The sequence below is a fragment of the Podarcis liolepis genome (genome assembly GCF_965112155.1).
Source record: "Podarcis liolepis genome assembly, chromosome: 10".
Lineage (NCBI taxonomy): Eukaryota > Metazoa > Chordata > Lepidosauria > Squamata > Lacertidae > Podarcis > Podarcis liolepis.
This window is the reverse complement of record NC_139562.1, coordinates 40,900,791-40,922,732: the sequence shown is the minus strand read 5'-3', so window position 1 is coordinate 40,922,732 and position 21,942 is coordinate 40,900,791. Positions and strand designations below refer to the sequence as shown.

Sequence of the window (21,942 nt, the reverse complement as noted above, 5' to 3'; positions counted from 1 at the left end):
TGAAAGGTCTCTGCTGGTACATTTGGATATGGCAGAAATCCAAAAGGCTCAGACATTCATCCACGCTGGCTCTTTATTATGACATGAGAAATGAAATGTATGATGTACCTGTTTCACATATTTTGCAGGCCTTGCAGTTCCACTAAATGTACGTGAAGGCAGAGTTACAGATATTTCAATACAGATTATTTGGGATAGAGCAGATGGAAACTTTCAGCAGTATGAAGTCACATGCATAAACTATGCAGGTATTTTCATGGTATGTTTTTTAAAAAAACCATCTGTTTTATATCACCAATGAAATCACGGCTGTCAAGTAAATTATAGTCATTTTAAAAAGGGATGAACCCACACAGACATTTTACTATTGTATTGCTGTTTTGAATGCATTTTCCCAGCTGATATTATGTATGTGCCTAGGTTCTCAAACCCTTGGCACTTGTGTGCTTGCAAAGCCAGAAGTCCACAGGGAAAGACGAAAGAAAAAGAACTCCTACTTTGTAGTCTCCAGTCCCTGCCATTCCGCTTGCACAGGTCCTGCAGTGTGAATAGGGGCAGTGATTAATAGGTGCAGGATGAGGTCACAGCACATGTTGATTGCAAGAATTACATGTGCATTGAATGTGCTGATACCAGTGGCATAGCGTGGGGGATGCAGGGGGGGCCGGCCGCACCGGGCGCAACATCTGGGGGTTAGGGTTAGGGGGCGCAAATCCACGGGTTAGGGGGCGCAAATCCACGGGTTAGGCGGCACAAATTACTTGCCTTGCGCCGGGTGCTGACAACCCACGCTACGCCACTGGCTGATACACACCCACCCACCCACCCACCCACCCACCTTCAAAGCTGCAAAGAAGACGCTACCTCTGTTTGATCTGTAGGTCCAAAAAGTCACAAAAGAATTGGCAGAATTTTCCAGTCTGTTCCCTGGCTCACTATATAACTTCACAGTTAAAACAGAAAAAGAAGGATATAAAGACAGCCTTCCTGTGAGCATACAAATAGAGACAGGTAAGAACGACAAAATTCTGCATGTAAAATATACCGCTGCTGCAAACATCACTTTTGTTATCCTGATACACTAAAGGGCTAATCCATAAAAAAAGAAGATTTCTGTGTAATGGGTAAATTGAAAATGATAAATGCTTTCTCGTTTATATATTTTTAACAGGGCTTACTGGGATATGTGTATATAAATATAGCGGTGAAGCCGTCTCTGTTTGTACCTTGTATAAAAGTCTTAAGATATACAAATATACAAAATTACAAGAATATACATATACAAAATTACAAGAACATGTATAATTATTAGAGATGGAAAAAGTTAATTCTTTATTTCTGCCTTTTGTACAACTGTAAAAAAGTGGTAACCTCTTGCAGAAACATCAAGACTGATATTGTTTCCTACATTTGATGTACCTTATCTGTTCTCAGAAGGCGGAGAACCAAATCCTATTATTTTATGTAAGGAGTTATTTATGGAAAATTAGACTTGGCCATCTGTTCCAACTTCCGGCTTCCAGACACAAAATCCTATCCATTAAGCATTGTTAATAATTTTGTATTTACTTCCTCTTAAGAACCTCCATGGATGAGGATAATAATTGTTGGCTTACCAATATATGCTTGAATTGCTAATTTTCAACATAATAACCTTTGTTGATAGTGCCAAGCTCAGTTACGTATATGAATTTCAGTAAAGACTCTGAGTCAATAACTCTTACCTGGCCACCAGCACTGGGTATATTTGATGGATACATCATTACATTGGCTTGCAAAAACTACAGCAAAGAAGAAAAGCTTTCTTCAGATATAAGGTATTGTATAAAGATAACACATTACTTTCTAGCTACAGTATGATTAGACAATGTTTTTCTTAATTATATTTTCTTAATTATGCAGGAAGTACAAATTTGATGGCCTTTCCTCAGGCACTGACTACTTTATTAAAATAGTTACTAAGAACAGATTAAAGAGAAGCTTCCCCACCACTTTAAAAATCAGCACTTGTAAGTTTATTTTATGCTTTGTATTCTGGATTTTCAAACTCTGTTCATGCAATCATTTGTAATTTAAGAGCATAAAATTGAGGGCATTTCACTACAGATGCAGCATCTACATGTGAGGGATGTATCTAATTGTTTGCAGTTTTTGATACATGATGCAAAGCTATCCCGCAAAATGGTGATTAAATGATTAATTGAATGGTGGCATTAAAATCCCTTAGTAAATAAATAAAGCACCAAGGAATCGAGACAGCCCTGTTTTCTCCCCCTCCTAATCTGCACATACGCAGGCAGCACAATAGACTAATAATAATAATAATAATAATAATAATAATAATAATAATATGCTACCCATCTCTCTGGATTATCCCAGCCACTCTGGGCGGCTTCCAACAAAGTATTGAAAGACAAAAAACCTCAAACATTAAAAACTTCCCTGTACAGGGCTGCCCTCACGTGTCTTCTAAAAGTCAGATAGTAGGGAGGGCGTTCCACAGTCCAAGCACTACTGCCAAAAAGGCCTTCTTCCTAATTCCATGTAACCTCATTTCTCTCAATGAGGGAACCACCCTCAGAGCTGGATCTCAATGTCTGGGCTGAATGCTGTGGGTGGAGACACAATGGGTTGAGTGGGAGATTCATATCCCCATCGAGTCTCAATGTAAGTTAGCCATTCTCCAGAGAATGAGCATTAAGTGAAAGGGGAGGCCTAGCTAGAGATCCATGCAGATCTTGTTAGCATTTCACTCCTCCGTTGCTGGATGTGTGATTGTTACATCCATGTCAGTGTTCACTTTCTAGGCTTGGAAAGTGTGAGAACGGAAGTCAGTCTTATCTCTCCTCTGCTGTACTGTACTTTTGTACTTTTCTTTCTCTCTGTCTCTTGGAGAAGACGTGAGAGGACACCATGATTGCTTTGTCCTGTATATATGGCATGATCGTTTCTGCTATACTCTGCTGATAGAGCGTGCACATGTCTTTTGATATGTGTCACTGGTGCGCACTGGAACTGATTTGCGAATGTCCCGGGCTGTGCTTCATCAGGAAGACGCCCGGAGAGGTCTATCTCATTCCGGGGGCTGTGTGTGCCCCCCAGGCGTGTTCCGACAGATCTCCCATTCACCTTGACAATTATTCGCACTGCCTGTGTGTACAGGTGTGTCACAGAGCTCACTCTTGTGTAGCTGTTTATTTGCTCCTGCCATGGCCCTAATTAAAACCAGCCCCAACTTTGTGCCTGCTATTTACAGTGGGAGGAAAGAGTAGAATGCACTCAGTTAACCTACAGGGGTTCTCCATGTGCAGGTTCTTCACCAGCAGTAGACTGGGATCACACCTTGAATCCCAAGGATAAGCTAGCTAAAACAGAGGTAAGGATCCTTTGACCCTCCAAGGATTACTCAGCTCCAGCTCCCATCATTCCTGACCATTGACCGCACTTGGCAGGGGCTGATGGGATTTGCAGTCCGGCAACATCTAGAGGGCAACTCTCCGCTTGCCTGAGTTACAGAGAGGCATGCACCTCATAATTCTTATCCAAGATCTGAGAACAGATAATCCGGCTGTACTCTCTAAAGACCGTGAGAGAGGAACCCAGGAAAGTTAAAAAAAAAAAAAAAATCCATGAAAGATTGAATTGACCTCTTGGCCCTCAGAACCATAAATCAACACATCTTTATATTCTGGCACAGCCATGATTCATACCAAAACTGAATTGGAGAAGAGGTCACATTCCCTAGCAACTGTCCTTACTTCCTTGCACGTTCCTGCAAATTTAAAGGAGACTATTATAATTTCTTTAATTTTATCTCTTTCATGTTATCTCTTTAATCCAGCTCCCGATCCACCCTTAGATTTACAGGCATTTGGAATAGAAGAGAACACAGTTTATTTGTCATGGGAATTGCCCAACGGAAGCTTTGATCATTTTGAGGTAAGAAAAATAGTGTGCAATTATTATTTTTATTGACTTTCTCTCTCTCTCCCCCCCCCCCCCGCATTCACATAGGTTGACAGTCACAGAGCTGGTTCTGCCTGTGTGCAGAAAACAAAGCAAAATACATAGGCAACACACACAAAACAAAATACACGTACTTGCCCTAATCCATGTATTCTTCCCCAGCATGGAAAAAGGCATCTTGAGGTGATGATATATATAGGGGGGGAAATGTCCCAAGAGAAAGAGATAAGTAGTTTATTTTCCCCTACTCTTACCATCCACTGTAGCCTCAGTGGCCGTATTGTATAAAACAAACACAAATATCTCCTTATGCCTCCTTTGACATGGCAAAGCAAGAAAAAAACACCAACCACAATTCTATTTTGTTATTCATCCTAGAATATTTTATGAATTTTAATGTGTGTGTTTTTTTAATATGTACATGTGTGGAAATTACAAACTCCAGATTGTTTGTGCTTTTGTATAGATGTTCTTGTGGAAAGAAAATGTCATTTAATATGGATCATAATGACATCACATTATTGTCTGACATACCACAGAGCAACCAGCCATGTTAGAGCAGTCCTTCTGAATAAATGAGATTAAGTGTGAAATATTAATACGGGAGGCTTTGGAAGAGTGTTGCCTAGCAAAGTGCCCAGCACAAATGGGATCATTTTACTAGTCATTTAAAATTAATCAGCCCAGCTCATCCAATTTTCATTACACACTTAGGAATTAATGACATGAAAACAATACAAAAAAAAGCAGCTTTAGTCATTTGTTTCCTTTTATATCCCTATTTTTAGTTCATTACTTTGCATTACTTTTGTATTCAGTTATAATTTGCAAGCGTACTTGCCTGGCTTTAAGTTTGAACCCTCATTCTGGGTGCACACGTATCTATTTGGGGCAGATCCTCCTTCTGCCCAGAAATCCTTTATCTCTATTACTGTGATTTTTGTTTCTTACTCACTTTCTTGACTGACCTGAAGCAGTCGGCCTGGGCATTTCACAGCCCTGTGACTGATGAGCAGGGCAATCCTGCACACTAGATCCTGGCACAGAGGTGCAAATGAGACTGGTGTAAAACTATGTCAGATCCTGAGTCAGTTCAGAAGCCAGGGGGAGGGGGGGGGATGCCTGCTGTGCTGTCCCAAGACCAGCAGAGTAGGAATTAAGCACACAATAACCCAAAATGCAGAGAGTCAACCCCTAATTGGGTGTATGCGCACTGTAAGGCTTTGGGAAAACACCAGCACAGGAATGGAAACACATGGGGGGTGCACCCCAGCTACATCCACCCCAGTCAAACAGCCACATGCAACAACAGTGTGTCACAAGTAAACAAATGCACACAAAGATCATAAGAATTGCAATCACATATACAGGCTGTTGCAACCCCCCCCCCCCCGCTCCCTAAGAACACACAGCACACCTAGGGAGATGAGAGAAGATGACTTATTGAGAGCATGTTGCACAATGGTGAAAGCCACAGTGCAAAGCAAGAATGGGCTGGGCACAGTGGCGGAAGAAGGGGGTGCGGTAGAGGTGGTCCACCCTGGGTGTCATCCCTGTGTGTGGGGGTGATATTCGGTGCACCACCCGCCTCCCAAGCCTGCTGCCTACTCCGAGCTGTCGGGGGTAGGGGGGAGCTGTGTTGCTTTGCCGGTGGCCTTCCCCCTTTGTTTTGACAGCTCGGGACTCCACTGCCTCCCCCCGAGCTGTAGGGTGGCTGAGTGGGAGGAGGCAGGCAGACTCCGTGGGCCCCGTGGGCAGCTGGCCCCGCCCCCGTGAGCGGTTGGTCCCGCCCCTGGGCGCAGGGCACATGTGCCGCCCCAGGTGCCTGATCGGCTTGCACTGTCACTGGCTGGGCATACACAAACGCCCTGATCAGCTCACCTGAGAAAAACTCATCAGCAGTAGAAGCAGTCCTAGAGACAGGCCACAGGCATTCATCTCTCCTTTTCTCTTAGGCCTGGAGTGTTGTTCAAATATTGCCATAATGGGACTCCATCACTTCTGTCAACAAGAAAAGTGGAACTGAATGTCCTTTCCTTGGCAAGAAAACTGCTATAGTATATTGTTTTTAGAGCATTGCGTGAACAATTCTGGTTTTCCACATATGCAGACTCAGATAATGCAGGGATTCATCATCACTATTTTAAAAAAACAAATGCGGATAGTTTACTAAATTACCACAATGTTACTAAATTACTAAAATGTTACTTAATGACTAGCACAATGGCAGGAATGTGTGCATCTTTCACTGTGTTTTAAATACTATTGGTGGGTGCTGATGCTGCCTTGACTGACTCCGTAAATTATATTAAATTACTTGGGATATAATCTCTACATGTGCTTTTCTTCTCTAGCTTTCCTATGGTTTTGCAACAAGCGTTGGTTTTCTTCATACGACTGCAGTTGCTGTTGGCAGGGCTGTAGTGGAAAATCTGATGCCTGGCGTGGAATACGTTTTTCAAGTAAAGACCATTAAAGGAAAAGACTTTAGTGTGGCTGTGGAGAGAAAAGTCACTACAAGTAATTTCCTGAGAAATAATTTATATTCTCCCCTCCCCAAATACAGTGTAAATATATTTGAACAGCAGTACAGAGAATATTGAAATATGATGTGAGACACTGGGCTGGTTCAGATGCCATGGCTTAGCACTCAGCAAACCCAGACAAAGCATTGGGGTCATGTGCTTCCTGCTCCTCACCTCTTCCTGCAAAGCCCAGGAGTGGACTTCTACTACTTCCGGTTTCAGTTAATTTCAACTTAGCTGTATGTAAGAACCAGGAAGCCTGGTTTAAAACAAATAGTCATTAAACAAAACAGTGTGACAACTGCTGGTATAATTTCAGTATTCTCTATTAACCACCTCTAAGGGTACAAATGCCATTTGTTTATAATTCTGCCCTGTGTGAAATGGACAAAAAGCCAGTTGTGTGCTTCAGTTTTCATGATAAACTTCCAGTAGTTTAGCCATTTTGTATTCAATTCATTTATTGCAGGCCACAACCCTGAAGCAAATTTGTTGCAAATAACCCTACAGCCATTACTGAGCAAGACCTACCACCATATACATGAGCAAAATTGGCTGGTAGTATTAGCTTGTGTGTTCATTGTGGTAAATTGAATTATGTCCACCAATGTTTCATTAAGTTTCATTGGTTATGGTTATTTCCCCATTATACATTGGAATATTGTGTATGTTTTCCTGATTATAAAGCTAGTGCTTCTGGCCCAATTTTCTAATGTTCCTTTCACACTGTGATACTTGTTGTGTTATGAAACTATGGCTTTTTGACAGATATGCTAACCAGATAACCACCAGATGGTTGATAAGTATCATTGAAGGATAGCAACTTACCCAAGGTCACACCATGACAATGCTCAGATGTAATAGCAAACCATGGTTTGGTGCTATGCTTTGATTCTGCCTTTACTTACTCCCCTCTGTTGCATGTGGCAGTTTCATGATACGACCCTAGTTTGCTTCAGTAGCTGCTCACACTACAAATTGTGGAATCTTGCAGCTCCAGACAAGGAAACTAATTTGCCTCAAACTAGGAGGGGATATAAGGGACATGGGTGGTATAAGGGTGGTATAAACCACAGAGCCTTGGGCTTTCCAATCAGAAGGTCGGCCGTTCGAATCCCCACGACGGGGTGAGCTCCCGTTTCTCAGTCCCAGCTCCTGCCAACCTAGGAGTTCGAAAGCATGCTAAAGTGCAAGTAGATAAATAGGTACCGCTCCGGCGGGAAAGTAAACGGCGTTTCCGTGCGCTGCTCTGGTTCACCAGAAGCGGCTTGGTCATGCTGGCCACATGACCCGGAAGCTGTATGCCATCTCCCTCAGCCAATAAAGAGAGATGAGTGCCGCAACCCCAGAGTTGGCCACAACTGGACCTAATGGTCAGGGGTCCCCTTACCTTTACCTTTTAGGAGGGTATTCTCATGTCAAGGGGGAGCTGGGAGAAGCTGGAGGAGAAGGGAAGCTGGTGCACATTAGGCCATTGGCATCACAACTGAATATAGCCAATGTATATCTGATTTAGGAAGTGAACTTGGTTTCATTAGGTACAAGTTTTAAAATATTGTTCGGTTGACTGATAAACTAAATAGGTGTCTATCAAACTTAACTGGTCATCAGCTGCCAGCCTGTGTCACTTAAAAGGGATTTCTTAATAGCACCAACTTCAAAGGTGTTGAGTGCTTTTGTCAAGTGAAATGTGCTTATTTAATCTTTTTTGCCTTATACGTATAATCTATTTTCTTTCTTTTTAATCAGAACCAATGAAGATATGTGGCCTAGCCTTAACACTGGTAAATACTTCGTCTGCTACATTAACATGGAATCCCAAGAAGACCAACTTTACCCATTATAAAGCGTCTGTATCAAACAGTACATTCACAAAGGAATATACTATTTTAGGAACTCGGAAACATTACACCATTACAGATCTGACTCCTGGTGGGATTTATAATTTCACACTGCAAAGAGTAAAAGGGAGTGTTGAAAGTTCAGTTGCCTTTACTGAAATCACTGCAGGTTTGTAGTTTTTTCTGCTGCTATTTATTTATTAAGGGTCCAATAAATATTTACGCACACTGCCACCCATTTTAAAGGTTTTAACCCTCTATGGCTTTGTGAAAACATGGGCTGCTTCACTTTTTAAAGCTGCAATCATACACTTACCTGGGAATAAGTCCCACTGAACTGTGTAGACGTGTGAGATTACTGAATTTGGGCATTTACTCATATCAGAAAATGTTGCACATGCAGAGTGAGATGGTGCTGCAAAAATATCCCTGATGTAAGATGGAAAAAAAGATGGAATTTGTTAAAGAGCGTAGGAACTCAGCAGCACATATAAAACTGGCCTACTCTCAGGACTGACCCATTGATTTCAGTTGCAAAAATGATCTGTGCATTTGAGTCTATGTGAACTCAGGGTAGGAAAAGTCTTCAGAATTTTTACACAGCCTGAAGTTGAATACTTTTTAAGGTTCAGATCATAAGTGCTTTCTTTGTAGCTGTAATCCAGGCAGAGTATTTTAGAAGAGAAACTCCAGTTCAAGCCCATACCTGATTTGTTTTCCACTGGTCAAGTTTCACACCTGATTTAAGTATGAGTGCTGTAAACGCCTTCTGCAGTACCTGCTATTTTTATGCTCAAATGAAAAAATGACAGTAATCATTTCCTTTGTTTTATTCAGTTTAAGAAGGAAAGTAAGGCATCACAGGTATTTGTGTTTAGTAATAATATAATAATCATTTGTTTTCTACATATAGCACATTTGTTCAGTTTGTGAACAAATTATGGGGGATTTTGAGATTTGCAAATTTCCAGATTTTGCTCCTCTGTTCACCACACAAAGACAGGTGACTTGTGAATAACTGGGGCTGTGGTGTCTGCTTAAGGGTTGCTTTTGTGTGTGTGTGTGTGTGTGTGTGTGTACATAATACATACGTTTCAATGGAAAATAATAATGAATAAATGAATTTTCTTCAAGAGCCGGAAAAACCACAGAAACTAACAGTCTTCAACGTGTCGGCACATTCCTTTTCTCTACATTGGAGGCTGCCGCATGGATATGTGGAAAGGTTTCATGTGGTTCTCACACCTCCTCATGGCTTTGTTTCTATCCGAGATGTGGGAGGTGGGGAGTATCAGGTATGTGGGGGCTTTTGTTTTGTAGTGCTTGGATAGTCAGCAATTGTTCATATGCTCTGCTGATAGGAAAAATTGGCCAAGCATGACGTTCTCTCTATTTAAGCTTTTAAACCTTAGATGAGAATTCAAAAGTACACATGCCAAATTTGTGAGAGCAAATTTCAACATCTATGGTTTGTTGCCTTAACAACAGTTATAATACTTTTACGAAGTCCGCCACAGACATCCAGCCAGTCATTTAAGGGTTCATGAATAGTTTAACAAAGGCAGGGCAGAGCTATTGAGTAATACAGGCTCATTAATTGTGTACTTGCCAGGAAGATCTAGACTTAAATCATTAATGCCAGGCAACATTTCCCTCTTAAGCTATCACAAAGTTATAGGAGCATTGTTTGATTCCTGTATTTGAAATATATATATATCATTACCATGGTTTTTCATGTTATTTTGCTTCTGTTTTTTATTGGAGCTTCAAAGGCACAGGTACTTCATAAGAATGCTAACTAATGGTTTTGGTGGGTTATGTTTTAAACTGACAGCTCAACAAGTTTTTTTCCCTAGGATGCCTCAGCTAAGATGAACAGAATATTCTAGTGTCTTTAGCTGCAAGAGACTAACCTGGGAATTTTGCAGAATCCTAGAATGTAGTAAACAGAGCCTCTGCGATGAGTTGTTCTTTGGCAGAAGAATCTTGTGCTCTTTGAGTGTTACCTTTTCACATCTTTTAATAGGCAACTTTCATATTGCAAGAATGTGAAAAGTATATTTAAAGAAAAGTATTTAAATATGATGTGTGTTGTGAATCTTTGTAATATGAATGCCGCTTATTTCATGTTTGCTTTTGTTTAAATTGTAAGCTGTAGTTCTAACTGGGTTAATTTATTATTTTAGGCTGATATTTCTAGCACTACTCCTGGAACATTGTACAATGTGACTGTTTCTTCAGTTACCTCTTCGGTGTACAGCTCACCTGTCAGCAAAACAGTGACAACTAATGTAACTAGTGAGTTTATTGTCATATATTGCGCGTGACTATTTCCTTTAAAGGTCTCATTTACCTTTTAAAATATATATAACATGCTATTTTGAAGATTACAGTACATTCTTTCAATTAGTGTCTGTTCATTTCTGTGTTAAATTGTTTGAGAAAGATACCGTTTCTTAAGCAAATGGTTCATGTGTTTGAAAGAGATGCATGTCTGAAAAATCAATAGTAATTTGGCATTATTTGTAACAGAGTTGCCAAAATACAAGTACTCCTGGATCAGATAAGCAGCTTCCTTTCGTATGATTTCTTGGGGAAATCCACTTCCAAAAAATCTGTAGTGTTTAAAGTGCAGAAGCCTGGTGCTAAGGAAGCTTTAATAATGTGTGCGAAAAACTAAACTGGCATCAAGATCTATTTTGTCTATGACGATTGCAGCATTCCATTTTTTGAATTCTTATGGAAAGAATGTACTTGGTGTTCCAAAAGGCATTTTATCATCTTTCATAATACTTCTAAAGAAAGCCAACTTCATACTATCTGCACTTTAAGAACTCAAAGACATCTTTGCTGGCGAATTCTTTCGTTATTATGCACTAGCAGCAGAGGTATACACGCACAACTTAATTAAAAGCCTGTCCTTCATACAGATCCAGGACCTCCTGTTTTCCTTGCGGGGGAAAGAGTTGGATCTGCAGGAATTCTTCTCTCTTGGAACACACCACCACATCCAAATGGGAGGATTATATCCTACATTGTTAAGTATAAGGAGGTCTGTCCTTGGATTCAAAATACTTATACTCAGGTTACAACAAAGCCAGACAGTTTGGAAGTCCTTCTCACCAATCTTAACCCTGGAACAACTTATGAGATTCAGGTACGTGTTTGGTTGTTTTCTGCCTGCTTGCTTGTTACTTGCAAAGTGTAAATTAAAATATAGTTTTTATTGCGTGTAACAGTAGGATAAAAAAGATACCCTATTAATTCACTGTTTTACCTTCTCATTGCACACCTGATATGCACAAAGGAAAGCATGACTGTTGCATTTTGCCTTCTCGTTGCTTCATCTCTGTTCATTCATTATTCATGGCCAATTAATTGATAGATATGAAGTTCTTTACTTCAAAATACAAAGCCTAGTTCTATTATATACATAGCACATGATCATTGCAACATTAATGAAAATCAGGTTACAGGGGGTTTAATCTTAAGACAATGGAAGCAATTTACTATTTTGCAATTCCTTTTTAGTTCATGTTATACCACAGTGGTTAATTCATTTTGTTCAGAGGCTTTTGTTTTTTTAAAAAAGATCCAAAATATTTTATGACTTAAAAAACAGATGGCTTATTATTAACATTTTATGATTAAAAAGCCTAGTTAACTTGAACTACTGCAAACCAGAGATTGCTTTAAAACAATCACTTTCAATTTTAAGGGGTTTGGGGAAAAATATTTATGTCAATTATTGAATGGTAGTTCTTTGAATTGTACATTGATAAAAAACAACAACATAGCATATACAGGTTTGAATCCAAAGATATGCACTCATCTTCCTCATTGCCACCCCTTGCAACCCACCAAAAGCCAAGCAATTAATAATAATAATAATAATAAGAAGAAGAAGAAGAAGAAGAATAAGAAGAAGAAGAAGAAGTAATATATTATTTATACCCCATCCATCTGGCTGGGTTTCCCCAGCCACTCTGGGTGGCTTCAAGCAAAATATTAAAATACAATAATTCATCAAATATTAAAAGCTTCCCTAAACATTCTGTAGAACGCTTTGGGAGGTGGAAATTGGCAGAAAAAATGACACCCCACCCCTGCTTGAGCAGAACTCTCTTCTTTCACGAGGTTTGTGTCTGAGCCATAGGGGAGATTAGTGAATACTTTTGCTTTTTAAACAGAATGATATCATTTATGTTTTAACAAACCAAATGCTATATCCTTCCTTCCTTCCTTCCTTCCTTCCTTCCTTCCTTCCTTCCTTCCTTCCTTCCTTCCTTCTTCTCCCTTATCAATTTTATTCCAACTGGATTTTGACAACAGATTTAACTTTTTAGTGTTGGTTAATGTATTTGTTGTAGCCGACAAAATCCTTGCACTGTTTCCATTCATGGATCCCACCCCACGTGATCACATCTCCTGTTGTGATCTAACAATCAGCATCCTATAACAATATTTCACACTTTATGAATAGGGCAAACGAAATTTCCTTCCTCTGAAGAGTCTTAAATTGTACCATTAACCATTCTCCTTGCAAAACGCGAATATGGCTATAATATAGGCACTGTAAAGATCAGAGGTTAAGCCCATTTCCTTTTATCGCTCAGCTGAGAGCTTTTGCTGTCTCTCTTCTTTAAAGTAAATCTCTTATTCCATGAAAAATAAGTCTCCTAGTACCCATCATTTCAGCGCACATTGCTGAATTTATTCTTTCATTATTTCAGGGTGTTGGTGCTATGAAAGCTCGGGTTCATCACAACTGCACTTGGATTTCTCCATTCTGTTCTATGGCAGCTCTCATTTATATTTTTTTGTGTTTGAGTCTAGGAAATTCATGTGTCTATGGAGCTGGAGCTGGCCTGTTGAGCCTGGCTTGGCTCAAGGGGTCAGAGACACTTGTACCACTGAAACTGTGTTTGCAGAGGCTGCAATTACAGATGAGGTTTTTGGAAGGCCAAGACTGATGTTTAATCATGCCATACTCGTGACCCACTCCCAATGCCCAGTCAGGCTCTTAAGATATACCATAACTCTAACAATGCACCTAAGAATTGGTTAATATGAGTTTCCACATGTATGTTTAGGCTTTGAGTAGATTCAGATGACACAGAGCCACTTTGAGTTCATTTCCACATAGTGAACCAGTTATCTGTAGCTCTACTGCAGTCCTGTAATTGCACAGAAATATGGACTTGGCAGTGGTGTAGAAATGAGAGCTTGGATGGTCACCTCAAACATCTGGCTTTGAACATGGATGTGTTTGCACAGCCTATGTGATGCACCATTGGCCATCACATAGAACTATATATTGGATTAAGGCATCTTTGGTCTCTTTCTGTATATGTTCTATTTTTATTATGTCGCTTTGAGGATGCAAACAGAAATTTGCCCTTCTTTCCCACCCAATTTTATGTCATTTTGCGTCTTAACCAGTCCCAATTTCTGTTGTCTGTTCATATGGAAGCCTGTTCTGCCTCTGATCTTTGTCTTGTTGCTTTTGGATATTTTCTGTCTCTGCTGTTCACTTTTTGAGATGAGGTGGCCCAAACTGAAAACCAATGCCAGTTCAAGGTTGGTGCATAGCATTGTTTTTTTTGTTTTGTTTCTTAAATTATGGCAGTTTATAAAATTATGCATGGCATGGAGCAATTCCCTAACACTAGAACTCGTGGATATTCAATGAAGCTGAATGTTGGAAAATTCAGGAGAGATAAAAGAGAGTTCTTCTTCATGAAGCATGTGGTTAAACGATGGATCTCACTCCCACAGGACGCAGTGATGGCCACTAACTTAGATGGCTTTAAAAGAGGATCAGAGAAATTCAGGGAGAAGAGGCAGGTACAGATGCTAGCTATCAACTAGCCATGATAGCTATGCCAGCGTTGGAAGTAATGCTTCTGAATACCAGATGCTGGAAACCACAGGAGAGGATAGTGTTCTTGTTATGTACTAAGCTTGGATCCTAGAACAATAGGCAAGTAGGATACTAGAATGCAACAACTGATTGGGTCGCAGGAGAAGACCAATCAGGCTCCAGGACAGGATAGGCCACTGGTCTAATCCAGCGGACTCCCCTCATGTTCATATGTCTATGTCTCTATGGAATTGACATTGTGAGTGATTGGGGTTTGCATTTGCTCCCACTCTGTGCTAATTTACCAGGCATTACTCTATTCTTTAATGGGATGTGGGTGGCGCCGCGGTGTAAACCACTGAGCCTTGGGCTTGCCGATCAGAAGGTCGGCGGTTCAAATCCCCATGGCGGGGTGAGCTCCCGTTGCTCGGTCCCTGCTCCTGCCAACCTAGCAGTTCGAAAGCACCTCAAGGTGCAAGTAGATAAATAGGTACCACTGCGGCGGAAGGTAAACGGTGTTTCCGTGTGCTGCTCTGGTTCGCCAGAAGCGGCTTAGTCATGCTGGCCACATGACCTGGAAGCTGTATGCCGGCTTCCTCGGCCAATAAAGCGAGATGAGCGCCGCAACCCCAGAGTCGGCCATGACTAGACCTAATGGTCAGGGGTCTTTTTACCTTTACCTTTACTCTATTCTTCATACAGTTTGTTACTGTGAATTGGCAGTAAATGTTGGAATATTTAGTTTGAACTGGATTTTGATGAGCCTCATTCCATGCCAATAAGCATAAGACATCTTTGCCCGGTGACACTGGGGCCCATAGATTGCAGCAAAATACTGGGCAAGGTCTTGCCCGTTATCTTGTCTGTGCGATGTGCTCATGGGAAAAAAGTTGTCCAATGAGCCATTTCAAGGGGGAGGTGAAGCCTATATAAGGCTGCTTCCTCTGGAGCTCAGAGCCATTTCGCCTTGAGAGCTTCCTGCTCAGACACCCTCATGTTTGAGTTTTCACTGAACATTTTTCGGTCGCTCATTGACAGGGCCAGATAGATTTTTTTCTCTCTCAACCTGATTTGCACCTGGTTGGAGTTTTCTCTACCTCTCCTTCAGTGAAATTATGGTCTTCCTTTGTTAAGTGGAAGAGTGTTGTTTGAATGATGCTGGAAATAGCATTGGGCAGGACCAACATAGTATAGGAGGCCCCCATAAGGGCCTAAGGGGAAGATGGACTATGGCACCTCCAAGCTCAGGTTGGGGTATCTGCCTGGTTGGAATCTGTACCCTGGTCACCCAGTGAGACATTATTTGCTTTGCAGACAGCTTATTTGCTGCTCTCCTGGGTCACATAATGTGCCTGCCTGGTCAATCAGGATTAAGCTGTTGACAGTGAAATTTTAAAACATACAGTCGCCATCCACATCTCCATTGAAATAAATAGGAGCTATGTAGCATCCTTCACCTGCTCTTACACAGCTCTTTCTTATTTCAAAGATGCTTGTGCAGGTGAACTTCCCATTTTTATGATATGTTTTTAGCTTACGGGAATGTATGCTGTCTTTCAATTTATTATCATAATAAACGTATAATTTATTATTAATACTGTTATTTCTTGCTTTAAAATAATTATCCTAACGGGACTAATTTGGGTTTATTGCAGGTTGCTGCTGAAAACAGTGCTGGCATTGGAGTATTTAGTGACCCATTTCTCTTTCAAACTGCAGAAAGTGGTAACTTGATTTATGTTGTGATTTTTATCTAGCTTATTAGCTTATTATGTCACTGTGTTGAGCTTCAGGCCCTGTAAGTGCAGATGAGTAGGTGAAAGTTGGGAGAAAATTTGGGATGCTGACAAGTTAGTCCTGCTTCTCCTGTTACTGATTTTGCAGTTTACCAAAAATATTGCCCTTATGCAGCTGAAAAATCTGGATATTTTTACTAGGCTACTAGCATAAGTAAGCAAGAGGATTTTGGGGGCATTTTTGTGCATGTGGGTGGGTGGATTGTTCTGTGAGTGAGAAAGTGAGGGTTTGAGAGCGATTGCAGCTGTGCATCAGCGAACTGCTTAGAAATACATTGATGAGTCAATCTCTGGATCAAATTAGGTTTGGGCACTATAATGAGCTATTTCATCCGCCAAGTATAGGCTATCTGGCTAGAATACTCATGTATTAAAATTTGACTCTCACCAAGCTAAAAATGATAATTAAATGATAATTAAATGTTTTAGTTCTGAAGTTTGTTTAATGTTACATTATTTTTAAAGCTCCAGGTAAAGTGGTGAATCTCACAGTTGAGGCTTTCAACTATTCTGCTGTAAACCTGATTTGGTTTCTACCTCGGCAGCCAAATGGAAAAATAACCAGTTTCAAAATTAGCGTAAAGCATGCAAGAAGTGGGATAGTTGTGAAAGATGTCTCTGTTAAAGTAGAGGACCTTCTGTCTGGAAGGCTACCAGAATGCAATGTAAGTAATGTAAAATGTTTTGGTTATGGGTAGACAAGAATTTGATCTATCTGCATTTTTATTTAGAAAGATGTATTTCATGTAAAAAAAATAATCCAAAGGTCTTTGCTCATTCAGAAGTTTATACAGTGCTATCGTTTGCAGCTTGATTTGTGTGTGTGGAGTGCCTCAGGGTGCGATTCTCTCCCCGATGCTTTTTAACATCTTTATGCGCCCCCTCGCCCAGCTTGTCCGGAGTTTTGGGCTGGGCTGCCATCAGTATGCTGATGACACCCAACTCTATCTGTTGATGGATGGCCATCCTGACTCGGCCCCAGACACACTGATCAGATGCTTGGAAGCTGTGGCTGGATGGTTACGTGGGAGCCGGTTGAAGTTAAATCCTTCGAAGACAGAGGTCCTCTGGCTGGGACGGGACGATATGGGATTGAGGGGGCAACTCCCATCTCTTGCGGGGGTGCAATTAGTGCCAGCACCGTCCGTTAAGAGTTTGGGTGTAATCTTCGATACCTCCCTCTCCATGGAGGCGCAGATTGCAGCTATAACAAAGGCGGCATTTTTTCATCTCCGCCAAGCTAAGCAGTTGGCTCCTTACCTCTCTCGCCCTGACCTAGCCACTGTGATCCACGCGACGGTCACCTCCAGACTGGATTATTGTAACTCGCTCTACGTGGGGCTGCCCTTGAGACTGACCCAGAAACTCCAGCGGGTGCAGAATGCCGCAGCGAGACTCCTTACGGGGTCTTCGCTGCGGGATCACATTCATCCGGTGCTATACCAGCTGCACTGGCTCCCGGTGGAGTACAGGATCAGGTTTAAGGTGCTGGTTTTAACCTTCAAAGCCCTACACGGCCTAGGACCCTCGTATCTACGGGACCGCCTCTCCTGGTATGCCCCACAGAGGAACTTACGGTCCTCAAATAAAAACATCTTGAAGGTCCCAGGCCACAGAGAGGTTAGGCTGGCCTCAACTAGAGCCAGGGCTTTTTCGGCTGCGGCTCCAACCTGGTGGAACGCTCTGTCACAAGAGACAAGGGCCCTGCAGGACTTGACATCTTTCCGCAGGGCCTGCAAGACAGAGCTGTTCCACCAGGCCTTTGGTTAGGGCACAGCCTGACTCCCTCCTTTGGCAATCTTTACAATACTTTAGTTTATGGTTGCCATCAATTTTGATTTTAATTAATTCTTATGATGTTTTATAATGTTGCACTATTTTAGTGTTGTTAGCCGCCCTGAGCCCGGCTTCGGCTGGGGAGGGCGGGATATAAATAAAATTTATTATTATTATTATTATTATTATTGATTTGTATTAATCTCTTGGAAACAAGGATGTCCCCTCCCCCCAGACTGAGTGAATGCTGCAGATTGTGATCGAAAGCATGTGGACCATCTATGCAGGTTCCACCTCAAAAATTCAATTTAGCAGCTGCCCTCACAGTATCCCCAAGCTGCTGCTTAAACTGTCCCAAGTTTATAACAGAATTTGGAGATTAAGGCTAAATAGGTTTACATAGATATAACCACCATTGCACTTTATGGCAGTTACTTCTGAGTAAACATACGTGGGATTGTGCTGCAATCATTTATCTACTTACTTGGAAATAAACCCATTGGGTTCAATGAAGAAACATGTATAGGATTGTGTTGCTAGCATGAGAACCATTTAAAAGGAAATTGCTACCTGGGGCAATTACATTATGTTTCTCTTTATGTCTCACACCATCCTTGACCTGCTTTTGAATTTTGTATCAATTCAGGTCACATAACCCAACTCATTGCTCAATCATGGTTGAAAGTTAAAGTCTGTAGTAGCAAGAATCAGACATCTATATGCCTGACTTTTCATAACTAGAGCCCCAGTTACATTAATCAACATGACAAGATTACTTCTAGCTAATTAAAAGGTAGAATCCTACTCTTGTAAAATATATAACGTTAACGGCTCCAGCAGGTTAAGACCTTGGGTTTACATTTCATTCAAGCAAATGGATTTGCGGCAACAGAGTTTCCAAACTTCATGACAAATAAGTTCTACATCAAGAGTGCTGTTTATTCAATCGGTAACGTTGCCCCAGCTATGTTACATATTGTTGTGCAGTTGCAGGCCACATAGATCAACAACATTTATCAGTGTGCAACCTAGTTTAATATTTTTTATAACCGAGATGGAGAGTGCTAGAAATATAATTTGGAAATGCTTCACTAGAAATAGAAGTTTGGTTCTCTCAGGTGTAAAGGTAAAAAAGGTGAACGGTTACATCCAGTCAAAGGCAACTATGGGGTTGCGGTGCTCATCTCGCTTTCAGGCCAAGGGAGCCGGCGTTTGTCCACAGACAGCTTTCTGGGTCATGTGGCCAGCATGACTAAACCACTTCTGGTGCAACAGAACACCGGGACGGAAACCAGAGGTGTATGCAGGTCCATTAATAGTAAATTGCAAGTGTTGATGCAGAACTCAGTAATTTGAGCTGCATCATTTTGTACTTGCCTAGGAAATAGCCTGTATTGGAGTTGGCAAAAAAATAAATGGAAATTACACCAAAAAATGGCAATATGCAGCTAAGGTTTTTATTCTTTTCCCTTATTTATAGTGCTGCCTAGAGAGTTCTTAAGAAAAGTTTTTGTTATATTCTTCTTTTGGATGCATAATTAACATTCCTATTGACTCTGTATTTATCATGTTGAAGGTAGCATGAAGCTAATTGTTATTCTTAAGTTATTTTTTCTTTACAGGATAACAGTGAATCGTTTTTGTGGAGCACTACGACTCCCTCAACTACTTCTAGTAAAACTACTATGTTGACACCAAGTACAGTTGCTCCCAGCAAAATGATCTCTGTCTGGAATGAACCTATCAGTTTTGTTGTGACTAATCTCAGGCCATACACAACTTACCTTTTTGAAGTTTCTGCAGTTACCACCGAAGCAGGTTATATTGACAGTGCAATTGTCAGGACACCAGAATCAGGTATGTATTTTTTAGGAGGGAGATGTCAACTATACTGCAGGCAGTCTTCCTGGCTTCACATGCTTACACAAAAGCCCAACTTGAGAGTGTCTTGGGATTCTCAGGAAGTGTGGGTTCCTGGGAAGGCTGCAGAATGCAGACCACGGGAGAGAGAATTTCTAGAACTAAAAAAAACAACAACACTCATGAAACCCCTCTAAAGTTAGGGAGGGATAAAAAAACAACAACAACCCTCCACTCCATCCATAAGAATTCCACAAAAAACGTCTTCGTTTCAGAATTCTTAAGAGAACATGTATGAATTAGGAAATAAGAGCCTGATGAATCAGAGCAGTGGCCCACCTGCCTGTGGAAAGCCTGCCGTTTCCTATAAAGAAATATAAAAGGGTTAATTTCTGCAGGCACAACAAACATGGCAATAAAGAACCCACAATGGGGTCCATTTAACAGTCAAAGTAGATAAGAAGCGGGAGATCTGTAATTCTTTTAATGCTTCTGAAAAGCGGCCTTTGTACTAGGAGTGGGTTTAACGCTTTCACCCAGTGTTATTTTTTTGAACTTCCACCCCTCGGCTGCTATTTGCCTTCTTAGGGGTAGCATATGGGTACTACTTCTACTTTTCTGCGCTACAAATATCTTCATGTTTTGGTGGCACAGCATGTTAACTCCTTAGAATGCAGTGAGTTACTATGCATAAAGGAGGATGAGAAATTATTAACCACGATATAAACCCTGAAACTGAGTAAGACATGTCTCCCAACTAGAACTATAGTCCTGCTTAACCAACTTCAAGATTAACATTTTAGAATAATCCATTAATTGTGGGGAATGCCCTTACAGTTGGCATCAGGATGGCATCATCTTCAATAAGCACCTAAAAATCCTTTGAATTGATGAGAGATTTATTTCCTTTCATTAGCAGCTGTTCTCATTTTGACAGCGAGTGTAATATAAAATATTTGTCCTTTTTTCATGTCCAGCAGTGCCTTTGAATAATGTCGTGTTTGACCTAATCGTTGTCACACCTCAAGCAGCTGAAACATTTTGTCAGCTGTGCAGAAATAGCAATATGTCAGGGATATCACTAACAAAGTGTTCAAGCGAATATTTGAGACAGTTTGAATTCATTCCCAAGATTATTTTTAGCAAATGGTCTGCAACGTTTTTTGGCTTTCAACTTTTTTTTTGAGGCCTCTAACAAAATCTCTTAGCATATCTCTCTTGCTTTTCTACAAATACATATATATATTAATTAGTCTTATGTGCCTGAATGCCTAGATTTTTTGAACCCAAGGGCTACATGCTATGGGCAACCTTCCAGAGGGCACATAGCAGTGGTGAGTGGGGTGAGAGGCCAAAAGTGGGCAGAGCAACAGGTGTGTGACTTTTACCTTTGTGCAGGAAGCTGCATTCCAAGTGTGCAGAAGTCAAAGGTTTCTAAATACACACACACTCCATTGCCAAATCTCTTCACTGTCACAGTTCAAGGACACATTCCAGCCAAACAAAAGCACTCAAGGAAGATGCAGAGCAGAACCAGTGAAGTGGGTGGCCTGGAAAAATCTTGAGAGAACCCGAGAGGGCTGTGTTCAACCCTTGAGCATGAGGTTCCCCACTCCTAGTCTAAAATATGCCAACTGCCACACTCCAGAAATAGTGTATTCTTAGTAATATACCACCTGAACTGTACACAAATAGCCTCTTGAAATTTCCCCCAATATTTGTGGGCAGAGAAATTGTTGGTGTTGTTGTTATACCAACCTTTCCCCCTAGCTGCAGTAACTGAGATGTCACCACACACTCCAGTGTCTTGCCCAAAAATGGGATATCAGAGACTGGCTGATAATTATCCAATATGGTGATATTCAGGAAGGACCGAATTGGCAGCGCGGGGCACAGGGCACAGTAGACCATTTCACCAAAATCCTTCAGGAATTTCTCAGGAGCAGAGCTCACCATCAGCCATGGCAGTAGCACAATGACCATCTCTTTCTTATTGCTTGGTGGTTGTTGTTTGTTGCCTCCGCAAGTGACAGCAACTGCAATTGTGTTTGCAGTCTGGTCTCCCATTTGCAACCTCCATTTTGTTCTGGAGCAAGCAATGTTCTAGCAGGCAGCATGGGAAATGGTGAAATTTGGAGGACATTATGCAAAGTGACCTTTTTCTAGGGGGTGAAGAAAAAATGCCATTTTCTTTGAAAAAAGTCTCTTTGATCAACTGTGATCAGTGGTGGCTCGTGGGGGAGGGCAGAGGTGGTGATGCCTTCCTGGTGAGGGAACTGTACACCCTTGTGCAAATTAATTGAAACAAACAATGA

At 41.1% G+C, this 21,942-nt stretch overlaps 1 protein-coding gene and 1 long non-coding RNA gene across 3 annotated transcripts in view; one reads left to right on the top strand and one right to left on the bottom strand.

The window, feature by feature from the left end:
- Window positions 1–21,942, top strand: part of PTPRQ (protein tyrosine phosphatase receptor type Q) — a 109,197-nt gene that overhangs the window by 10,932 nt on the left and 76,323 nt on the right. For both annotated transcript variants that reach the window (XM_083463067.1, XM_083463066.1), the window contains exons 12-24: window positions 129–259; window positions 882–1,011; window positions 1,667–1,817; window positions 1,903–2,009; window positions 3,842–3,939; window positions 6,321–6,486; window positions 8,241–8,501; window positions 9,467–9,627; window positions 10,519–10,630; window positions 11,263–11,489; window positions 15,851–15,920; window positions 16,457–16,656; window positions 19,390–19,624. In XM_083463067.1, the coding sequence (XP_083319193.1) occupies window positions 129–259; window positions 882–1,011; window positions 1,667–1,817; window positions 1,903–2,009; window positions 3,842–3,939; window positions 6,321–6,486; window positions 8,241–8,501; window positions 9,467–9,627; window positions 10,519–10,630; window positions 11,263–11,489; window positions 15,851–15,920; window positions 16,457–16,656; window positions 19,390–19,624 (2,049 nt within the window). The remainder of the gene's footprint in view (window positions 1–128; window positions 260–881; window positions 1,012–1,666; window positions 1,818–1,902; window positions 2,010–3,841; window positions 3,940–6,320; window positions 6,487–8,240; window positions 8,502–9,466; window positions 9,628–10,518; window positions 10,631–11,262; window positions 11,490–15,850; window positions 15,921–16,456; window positions 16,657–19,389; window positions 19,625–21,942) is intronic.
- On the bottom strand, window positions 1,725–19,689 carry LOC310687704. The gene is made up of 4 exons (XR_014516550.1): window positions 19,552–19,689; window positions 8,649–8,761; window positions 5,848–5,967; window positions 1,725–1,781 (listed from the first exon to the last, which is right to left on the bottom strand). It is a non-coding gene; the product is annotated as an uncharacterized lncRNA (long non-coding RNA).